This window comes from Sprattus sprattus (assembly GCF_963457725.1).
Source record: "Sprattus sprattus genome assembly, chromosome: 4".
NCBI lineage: Eukaryota > Metazoa > Chordata > Actinopteri > Clupeiformes > Clupeidae > Sprattus > Sprattus sprattus.
Window position 1 is genome coordinate 47,851,341 of NC_137923.1, and position 11,474 is coordinate 47,862,814.

Genomic DNA, 11,474 nt, shown 5'->3' on the forward strand with positions numbered 1-11,474 from the left:
CCTGCATGCACAGCCCAGAGAGTGAGCTAGCGGGAGGGAGATGATGTCTGAAGTGACAGGTTCAAAATACCATTTAGAGGCAATTTTCTGCTCCGCGAGTCTGAAAGCAAAGATGACGGTGTTGCTAATAAAAAATAAAAATAAAACCCTCTCCAAGGTTTTCTTACCTGTGTGTGTGTGTGTGTGTGTGTGTGTGTGTGTGTGTGTGTGTGTGTGTGTGTGTGTGTGTGTGTGTGTGTGTGTGTATGTATGTCTCCAGTCCCTGTCTGTGTGTTTGTGTGTGTGTGTGTGTGTGTATCTCCAGCCCCTGTGTTTTAATAGCATCGGAGGCCAGCTAAGTGCTGCAGGCAGACGGCATTATATTAATGGGAAGTGTTCTGTTTGGAGTAATACACACAGGCAGAGCTATGATGAGAGATGGCATGGAGTGGTGGATTAGGAAGAAGAAACACACACACGCCTTCGTCGCCTCTCCCCTCCCCTGTCCCCCCTTTCTCTTCCCTCCTCCCACCTCTCGCTCCATCTCTTCACCGCTCCTCCCCACCAATAATTTCTTCCTCTTTTTCAAGTAAAAAAGAGCAGAAAAAAAGAAAGAGAGAAAGTCAAAGCCATGTGTTAGGAAGGAGTGAGTGTGTAACAGACAGCATATTCACCAGCAGAGCTACAGAGAACCCCCCACCCCCCCTTCCCAGCACACTCCCGCCCCGGCACAATCATATGGCTCTCAGCACCACTTATCAGGACCAGATGGACTCTGCCGTCCTCCGCTGGCATCCTTTTCTATCTCCCTCCCTCACTCTCCTTCTCTCTCTCTACTCTTCGTTTTTTTTAAACGACGCCCTGCGGATTTTGTCACTTTGCGGTTTTTGGCGCTGCTTGTGTAATACCATATCTTCGTTTCAGAAAATAAAAAGGAGAAGAATGCAAAGAACACAAGCAGTCATTCTTTAAGCAAATCCTTTTCTCTTTCTCTCTCTCTCTCTCTCTGTCTCTCGCTGCCTCTTTCACTACTTTAGGCCAGCCAAAAATAATCTTCTAAAATAATGGTAGTGTACTTTATTAAGTGGTAATATTTGCCTTGCGACTTATGATTAATGATGAGTGATTACCTAATAGAGAGTTGAGCTAAAATACGCCTACTGTGTTTAACAGGTGTAAAAACTAACTTGCTCTGGTTTTATTATATGCGACTGATTCAGCAAATTCAATTGAATATGGATGGCTACATTTACATGCGGAGGTGGGGAGTCTCCTGAGGAAAAAAGCTTTATTTAAAACATTATTTTGACTTCGAAATTCTACGATGGCTGTGGCCTTCACCCAGTCCACTCTTGTGCTAATAAAGTTCCTTTGATTCTGTCCATATTTACATTTGAGTTTTAAAACTCTGAGGCTGTGGATGAGATCAGCTCTTAAACCGGGGGCTCGCCATCTCTGTGCTGTCACTCGCGTGTCAGCGCACAAGTCAGCCATAAAACTAACACAGACTGAAGGTCTGCTGGCTCTTCCCTCTTCCTGATCCCGTGTGGTTTCTTCAGGGATCTCCACGATGAGCTTTGCCAGAGCCGCAAAAAAAACCATCCTCCTGCAAGAGGCGGGATGAGCCCCCATGGACCACAGGCGGATGCCTCTAGCCCCCACCCGCCTCGCCTCTGCTCTTATGCCAGACCTCTGGCCTCCCAACCCACTGGCATGTGAGACAGGGGGGGGAACAAGGTGGAGATGTTTCTTTTTTTAAGAAAGTGAAGAGGGAGAGAGAGAGATGGGTTCAGGAGTGAGGGATAGAGAGTAAAACAAAAAGGGAGAGTGATATGAAGATTCAGAAGGGGGTCAGGAGAGTCTGTGTGGAGAGAGATGGAGGAGATGACAAGCGAGAGAGAAGGAAAGAGATGAAGAGAGGATAAGAAGGAGGGAAGCCATGGGGGTCAATGAGAGAGGCAAGGAGGAGTGGGTATGGGGGGGGGGGGCACATGCGTGACGGGCAGGGCTGAGTGGGTGATGCGGCAGCAAAGGCGGGGCCTTGATGTGGTCAGATCCAACCCACTTGAGAGAGTCATGTGACCCGTAAGAGAGCATCCTGCCTGCTGTGCGAACGCATGCACAGGCCTTCCCAGAGAGAGAGAAGGAGAGGGTGAGAGAGGGAAAGAGAGAGAGAGCGAGAGAGAAAGAGAGGACTAGAGGGCGGCTTACCACACGAGAACCAACCCACCCTTCCACCACCCTCTCAGAGCGAGAGAGAGAGATATGGATTGAGAGGGTGGGTTGGTGGTGAAGGGGGATGGTGAAGAGCATCTAGCACTTGAAAGCGGTGGCTGCGGCCAGATCTGGAAAAATGGCTGAAAAATGCTGAACTCCGCTGAGGAGTCTGCCAAAAGTGTGTGTGTGTGTGTGTGTGTGTGTGTGTGTGTGTGTGTGAGTGTGTGTGTGTGGTGTGCGTGTATGAAAAGTGAGCGTCTGACCGTGTGTTTGCGTGGGAGAGAGAGAGAGACACAGACCGAAAGAAAACTAAGCTGCACCAAGGCCTGGTGTGTGTGTGTGATTGAAAAGATGCAGACGACGCGAGAGTGTGGCGGTCACACACACGTTCACCTCAGAACGAAGGAACGAATGAAAAGAGGAAAAAAAAACAAAAGCAAAAAAAAGGAAGAAAGGAAAAAGAAAGACAAACCCTCCCTGTGGTTTGGAGGGTTAAGCGGCAGAACATGCTCGCACATTAAGAAGCATCTGATCCCTGGATAACTAGGAAGGAGCGGCCCCGGTTTATGAGCATGCCCAGAGCGAAAAACAATACTTCTGTGAGCGCTCCCCCGCCTTTCATCCGTCTCCAGACACACACAGGCAGGCCCCCCTCGTGCCAAACGATTGGAGATTGACTGCTTCTTCTCTTCCAACGCACCCCGCCCTACCTCTTTTTTATGGGAGCACATGTGTCCCCTCACCACACGTCTCTACAGCGGCCGCTCACTCAGGCTGAGGCCCTGCATCCAAGGCCTACGTGTCAGAGATCAGTGTAATGTGTGTGTGTGAGACAGAGAGAGACAGAGAGAGATAGAGAAAGAGAGAGAGAGAGGGAAAAAGAAAAGGTGTAACAGTTTGTGTGTGTGAATATGTATACAAGAGGGATAGATAATGTGGGGGTGGCGGCATCAGTGGAGAAAAAAAAAGAAGAAGAAAAAAGCATGTGTTTGTGTGTGTGAGTGCAACAGAGGCAGACAAGGTAGAGAAATAATATCATTGGTGTGTGTGTAGGTGTGCATGTGTTTGTGTATATGACAGAGAGAGAGAGAGAGAAAGAAAGATTGAGAGTGAGAGAGAGAGAAATTCATATATATAAAAAATAGCTCAAATGTGTTTACCCAGACACATGCAGAGAAGGAGAGAAAAAGGAGAAGAGCGTGAGGGCAACAGCACTCTTCCTCCGTGTCTCGGCGTGGGGTGCTGCTATCTGGGCTTTGAGTGTGTGGCCCACAGAGGAGCGAGGAGCCGGCGTGGCCTCCTAGAGCCTCCCCTAAGCTCCCTCCACACAGACGCACCCTCCCCAGTCCCCAGTCTCCAGTCAAAGGACGCCATTCAGGGCTGCCTTTACACGTCGCTGGATCCACACTCATCCGCATAAGCCGATACCCGTTTACCTCATCACTCCATCCGTCCCCACACCCCTCAGCCACCCCCCTCCCAAACCCTCACATCCAAAAGAGGGCTGTCGGAGGGGATCAAGATAGATTTAAAGGAGCCATTTATTAGGAGTGGGAACGAGCTGATGCCGCCACCGCCGCTGCTACTGGAGGTTCCTGTCGAGGCAGGGAGACGCAGCTGTAAATCAGCTCGGGCCGCAATGGTTTAAAAGAACCAATGCTTCCGTCCGTAGTTCCCCTTTCAAGGAGCCGGCCACATGTATTAGTGCATGTGAGTGTGTGTGTGTGTGTGTGTGTGTGTGTGTGTGAGAGAGAGAGATGCAGAGAGGGTGAGGGTAAGGGAGGGATGGAAAGAGTGAGTATATGTGTGTGTGGAAGACAGGAGGTGTGTGAAAGAGAGAGAGAGGAGGACAGTGAGCGAGTGAGTGCCTAAGAGAGAGATGGAGTGCATGTATGAAAGAGAGGTGGAAAAGAGAGATATATGGAGAGATGGAGGGCGTCGGAGACCAAGATGGCAGTCCACGTGGGTGGGCGAGCGGCATGTGGCTGGCGGGATTAGGAAGTGGTTGGCCACATCTTTTTATTCCATAAATGTCTCCATAATATGGCTCTCGTGGGAGTAGGGAGGCCCTCGCCCTCCTCTCCGCTTCTCTCCGCTTCTCCCTGCTCCGTACCGCCGCCCGCTTCCTGAGGTTGCTTAGTCAGTCGTCTTTCTCCAGGGTCGTCCCTGAGTCCTTCATAATTATGTCAAGAAAACCCTCGACAACGAATCGTTTCGTTTTTTCTTTTTTTTTCTTCCATGCAAAACCTCAGGGCCTCTCATCTTTAGAATGATTTCCTTCATTTCCAACCCAAACGGACTTCTTCCGAGATATCATGTTCTGCTGCGACATCATCGATTCAAGCCCAAGGAACCACTTTAATTACACACATCGACTTATGTTTCAGTTTCATGTCGTCATTAACGAGGGAGCATTCCACCGGCTCGGGCCCCCTGGTTTACAGCTGTGAGCTCTGCAGCCACATCCTATAGGTTAGGGGTGGCCAACACACATACACACACATGCACACACACACACACACACAAACACATGCACACACACACACACACACACACACACACACACACTCTGCAGCCACATCCTATAGGTTAGGGGTGGCCAATTAGCGCATTCTTCCCTCTTGAAAAATGTCGACAGACCACTCAACACGGCTTTGGCACTGTACATTCCACGGCGGCACAGGCTAAAAATGCCATTACCTACTGTAGGTCTCTCCTGTTATAGCACTTTCAGGCTCGTCTTCTCTCTTCAGATATGACCGCAATGATTCAGCGGTTTCGCTAGTGGTATATTTTTAGTGGTATAGATCTAGTCTCTCCTAAAGGTGCTGTGCTGTGCTGGGTTTGCTGAGTTACAGGTACAGGTACAGCGTGTCCTGCGTTCGCTATTGCACTCTCATTTTGGGATCGATAGATATAGTCTCTAATGGATACAGGGGTGCTTCACAGTGGAATATAGTGCAGTGTGTAGCACGTTATGATGGAGATAAGCACAAGCAGTGGACATGACCGTCTTTGTGATCACGCATGATGCAGTATGTTTTTAACACGTTTGGTACCCTTACACGTACCCATATTAGCTACTGTACCTGGCAGTGGAAGATGTACTCAGGCGTGGACTTCTTGAACTTCATGTTCCACACCAGGGCCACCCCGTCTGGCTCGTGGGGGGCATCGTCGTTGTTGTTATAGGAGGCCACCATGAGCTCTTGGAACTGCAGGAGGTGGAACGGGGTGAGGAGTATACAGTTGTAGTTCATTTTTCTAAATTCCTTTAATTTAAAGTTTTCTAAGTTCTAGTATTCTTTCCTAAAATATTTGGGATTGCTTTGTGTTCACAAGCTCATACTGTATGCATTTGATTGTGTGTCTGGATTGAGATTAGCAACAACTTGGGATCGGTGGCCCGCAATTTAATTTACATTATTCAGACATACTTTGTAGAATTGCAAAATGAAGGTTATGGTAAAAAAGGGAAAAGAGAGAGAGGTAATAGTGTGATATAGAAGAAGACTGATAGAATACAGTTGAAGTCAACTCAAGAGACCACTGAGAGTTAAGTGCCTTTGAAGAACCCCAATAAAGACACAGACGCCAGGATGGAAACCACTCAAAATGCAGACTTAACAAAACCCACCTTTCATTGACAGACAGTCAGACACTAAACAGATTCATGTCCCAGAGATGAGCAAGTGATGGCAGACAGATACACACACCTATCAGAGGTTAGTGTCAAAGGTCACGCTACCTGGGGCGACCAGTCCAGACAGGTGACGACCCGGTGCTTGGACCAGCGCTCGTCGTAGAACAGACGGCTAAACGACAGGCTGGACCCACCCTGTAAGTCTCTGGACACACACAGACACAGACACAGACACAGACACAGACACAGACACAGACACAGACACACACACACACACACACACACACACACACACACACACACAAAAGGATTTGTTAAACTTTAAAAAGAGCAAGACATGTCATGATTTTCCTTTATACAGAGTAGGTCACCAACATGGCTTACTGCAGTGTTAGTGTGAGTGAATCGCTTTAATGAACATTGTCATTTTGAATGGATTCTCTAATCATTCATTGATTCATTCTATTCAAGGACTATTCAATTCATTTCAAGTCCAATAACATATAAGATAAGTCAAAAAACACCCAGCCAAAGAAGGGCCAAAATATAACGTTGATGATTTAATTACGTTACAGACGTTTGGAATATTAGTACATATTCTTAAGGAGTGAGTAGTAGAGTAGTAAGAGTAGAGAAGAAACATGGGCTTTGATCTGCACCTCACAGAATAACTAACTATTTAAGTTCGTTGTTACTTCTTATATCAAAATGTGAAGAAGTGACATAAGTGTTGGCTGTCAGACCACTGATACTATCGACAGCTCTGTGCGTTTCATATGAACTACCCTAAAACGCCAAAGCCAGTTGGAGGCTGCCGATTCTGCCATTATTGTCAAGCCTACTGACCGCACTATAATATGCGTCTGTCAGGTTAACACAATGAAGAAGGAGGTGGAGACCATACTGGACAGACACAAAAATCACGAGCTGACACCATCCATGTAGTTCACAGCTTCACGACCCACACTTTAGTTTGTATGCAGCGGCTCAAAATAGCCTTTACATTGTAGTGGAGCATATAACACTGTGCAATACCACACCGCAATTATTAAATGCATTACGCAGGAGGGCTTATTATATGGATCGTAATGACTGCATTAGTGGGGGCCATCTTGTATTGTTGTTGTGTGTGTTGTTACCACTATTATCATGCATATACCCTCTCTCCCCACTGCAGCATTGTCCCCACCTCTCGAGAGGTAAAGAGAAGGGGGTGTGGGGGGGCAGGTGGTGTGTGTGTGTGTGTGTGTGTGTGTGTGTGTGTGTGTGTGTGTGTGTGTGTGTGTGTGTGTGTGTGTGTGTGTGTGTGTGTGTGTGTGTGTGTGTGTGTGTGTGTGTGTGTGTGTGTGTGTGTGTGTGTGTGTGTGTGCGCGTGTGTGTGATGGGTGATGATGTCAGCGAGTGGCATGTTAAATGAGAGGTTGTGAGGGGATGACATTGTGAGGAGAGCATGTCTTTGAAGAACAAAAGGGACCCTGTGGTGCTCAGCATCCAATGGCGGCGACAGTCCTTATGCACATAATCACACAGTTATAGAGGGACAGTCCTTATACACACACTCATACAGGGACAGGGGGACAGTCCTTATACACACAATCACACAGGGACAGGGGGACAGTCCTTATACACACAATCACACAGGGATAGAGGGACAGTCCTTATGCACACAATCACACAGGGATAGAGGGACATACATGCACACACACGTACATGATGAGCACCTACATAATTCATGTCAAGGTTAATTGTCATATAAATGGCATTGAAACATTCCCCAGTTTTGAGTTATACACAAATGCATACATACACACACACACACACACACACACACACACACACTCACACACATGCACTTGAATAAATAAACATATTAATATATAGACAAAATTACATAGATCAATGTATTAATGAAGAAAGACATGGACACACACACGCACACGCGCACACACACACACACACACACACACACACACACACACACACACACACACACACAATGCCGTACCCCTCCTTGTCCTCCAGGTCCTGGCCGCTGTAGTCGAAGAAGATGTTGGAGTCCTCGGCCAGTGCACGCTCCATCACCCTGATGCTGCGGTCGAAGAAGATGACAAACTCCTCTGAGTGCAGAACCTGCTGCTTCTCCTCCTCAGTGAGCTCGTGAGGGTGGCCTAAAACACACACACACACACACACACACACACACACACACACACACATACATACACGCACACACACGCAAGGGCACACACACATGTACACATGCATACACACATACACACATGCAAGTGTTTGTATTTGCTTACACAAACATATGTATTTGTTTTCAAGACACATATTCACCCAGAAATATAGAGCCCCACCAAAATCACACCAACATACTATTTGTATGAGCATGCATTGGCACACACACACACACTCACACACACACACACACACACACACACACACACACACACACACACACACACACACACTTCATATTTCACAGTGTAAACTAAAATGACATCAGACACAACTCCCATCTGTATGTAAAGTACTGAAGCAGGGCCAGAAGCTGAAACAGGATGGGGTGTGTGTCCACTCAGGCATGCATGGGCACACACACACACACACACAGGCTGCGGTGTGTGTCCTCCACTCAGGCTAGTGGGGGTCATTATTGAGCAGATCACAGCAGTGATCAGAGAGAGATAAGAAAGTCACCGCTGCATTAGCACAGATATCAGAGAGCCAAAGAGAAAATAAATACCCATAAAAATAAATAAATAAATAAACAACAAACAAATACAAGAAAGACACAACAGAGCTCTCTAACTGATTTCACATAATTGCAGCACAGGGCAGGCTGGGGTGAGGAGGAGCGGGCTTTCTTTTTGGGGCGGGTGGGTGGGGGGCTCTGCTTGATGCAATTTGCCCCCCCTTGGGGAGGGGGCTTTACTTTGATCTGGACCGACTGGATTCACAAGGGCCGTTTTTCTGCTTTTTTTTTTGCCTTTTTTGACAACTCATAAGGAAGACAAAGCCTCTGATCAAAGCCTCTGACCAGAGTCAAAAAACACACACACACACACACACACACACACACACAAACAGACACATCATACACACACACACACACACACATGTATACACCCATGGCGCGCTGCGCTGACAAGGCCTCATTCTAACCCCTCCCCTGGTTATTTACTCGGCCGCGGCGCCGCAACAAAGGCCGCTCTCTCCTCGCTCGTTTGAAGTCTCCACAAGACGCGGGTCAAGTGACACATTTCTTAATCAGTCCCGACCCAGAATGCCACGGGCCGGTGGGCCGTGCCCCTGGGCCCATGAGATTGGCATCCGATATGGGGGTTGCCCTGCTGGGGGGGGGTTTGGGAGGGTCACACGTGAGTGACCAGGACCCTGGACGCTCCAGTGGGTCTGTTGCGCCACACTGGCATTCCCCAACATATGTGTGCATGTGTGTGTGTGTGTGTGTGTGTGTGTGTGTGTGTGTGTGTGTGTGTGTGTGTGTGTGCGTGTGTGTGTGTTTGCATGTGTGTGTGTGTGTGTGTGTGAGTGTGTGTGTGTGTGTGTGTGTGTGTGTGTGTGTGTGAGTGTGTGTGTGTGTGAGTGTGAGTGTGTGTGTGTGTGTGTGTGTGTGTGTGTGTGTGTGTGTGTGTGTGTGTGTGTGTGTGTGTGTGTGCGTGTGTGTGTGTGTGTGTGTGTGTGTTTGTGTGTGTGTGGATAGAGTTGGGGCTGTACTCTGGCCAATGCGTGGCCCAGATGTGGGGAACACTAGCGAGCGCGCCGTGAACAAGTGTCCCCACACTAGACTGTGGGAGCTGTTGTTATCAGGTGCGGGTGGCAGGGGGTGTGTAACTCTACCTGTAGAGTGTTTGTTTAAGTGATGCCCGTAATGGCTAAGATTACCTGTGACTGCTGCTCGCAGCTTTGTCCCGCTCTGTTACAAAGCCTTGTAATCCAGGCCATGAAAACATTGGTTTTACACACGTACACAAACACACACACACACACATTGGGCCTGCCAATTACTTCTTGGTACTCTGTGCATGCTCACACACTCCTACAAATTTGGACTTACCTCTGCCGTCTTACATCGATAAATACGTTTATGTTAGAACACACATTCAGTGAATGCAGACACACACACACAAAAGACACACACACACGCAGACGTAAACACACCAGTGTGCCAGGTGTCTGGATCGTTAAATGTTTTAATCTGTGGGGCCTGCCTTTAATGCAGTACTTTTCTGGTGATTACTTACAACACAAGTGGCACACGCAGCAGTCAAGTGGACTGAGTCAGTGCCGCAGAAAAGGTGTACGCAACCTTTGCAGCGCATGGGGAGTCACCCATAGGGGGCACTAAAACAATAGTAGGCAACAAAATATGTACATAATAACAGGAATCTTCTTTGTCATTCATTTATCTTTTATTTTTTATTTTTAAATTCTCACATACTGTATACTAAACGGGCCTTCCACACGGACAATAATGTGTAGGTAAGCAACAGATAAGCCAATAATTGGTCACGTCTGCACTCTGGGCTCTGTGATTGGCTCCACTGACTAGCGATGCTGAGAGTTTACTGTTGTTAAATTCATCAAGATAGCTGGAGTGGGGATGGAGAGAAAGGGGCACAGAGAAGGAAGAAGAAAAAGAAGGGAAGAGAAGGCAGGGGAAGGAATGAAAGAAATGTGCATGAATGATAACAGGTAAGTTTTAAAGTAGGCCAATAACGTTATGTATCAGTGGAAATCCCATGGTAAGCTTGAAGTTCATCATTTTATTCAGATTAGCTAATAGTGAGCTAGGTTTATACTGATAATGGGTCTTGTTGGCTTAATTAAGATTTTTTTGGGGGATTCCCACTGCTTGTACAAAAAAAAAAAACATCCTATTTTCTTTGTTTCTCTTTTGCTTTTCCTTGTTATGAAATGTATTCTGCTAGCGACCTAATGTCTGTTTCTCTAGAAGTGGTACAGCGAGCTTGATATTGATGTTGCTTACGCCTCAATAAATGGGGAGGTGCGCCCCCGGACCAAATGTGTCCCAGCTGGAGACGTTTGTTGGGGCCACTTCCAGACTTCGCACACACATGGACAAACACATGAAAGCACACACGCCTACACACACATGCACACACATACACACAGACACACACACTCGCACACACACCTGCTACATACACCCATATGTAAATGCCCATACACATGCTCACAGACCAGCAACATCTTTCACTCCAACTCATAGACACAAATTCACACACACACACACACACACACACACACATGTGCACAAACACACAGGCCCACGCTCACACACACGCACACACACACTCACGCATACACACGCACACACACACACACACAAACACACAAACACACGCACTCACCTTCTTTGATCTCTTTCTGGTCCTCTTCCTCCTGTTGCTCAGACTCTGGACCAGCTTTAGTCTCTGTGATCTCTTCATCCTCCTCATCTTCCTCTGCTAACGGAAACAGGATGACGGCATTACTAAAACATCCCCCAAGCACACATACACACACAAACACACAGACACACACACACACACACACACACACGCCATCCCCTACCACATCCCTATGACCACTCCACCATTCAATCACA

General features: G+C 47.5%; 1 protein-coding gene across 1 annotated transcript in view; it reads right to left on the reverse strand.

Moving 5' to 3' along the window:
- Positions 1–11,474, reverse strand: part of dync1i1a (dynein cytoplasmic 1 intermediate chain 1a) — a gene marked incomplete at both ends in the record, with an annotated part of 69,112 nt that overhangs the window by 23,448 nt on the left and 34,190 nt on the right. The window contains 4 exons of the mRNA XM_080838111.1: positions 5,286–5,411; positions 5,945–6,044; positions 7,845–8,007; positions 11,239–11,334. Of these exons, the coding sequence (XP_080694237.1) occupies positions 5,286–5,411; positions 5,945–6,044; positions 7,845–8,007; positions 11,239–11,334 (485 nt within the window). The remainder of the gene's footprint in view (positions 1–5,285; positions 5,412–5,944; positions 6,045–7,844; positions 8,008–11,238; positions 11,335–11,474) is intronic.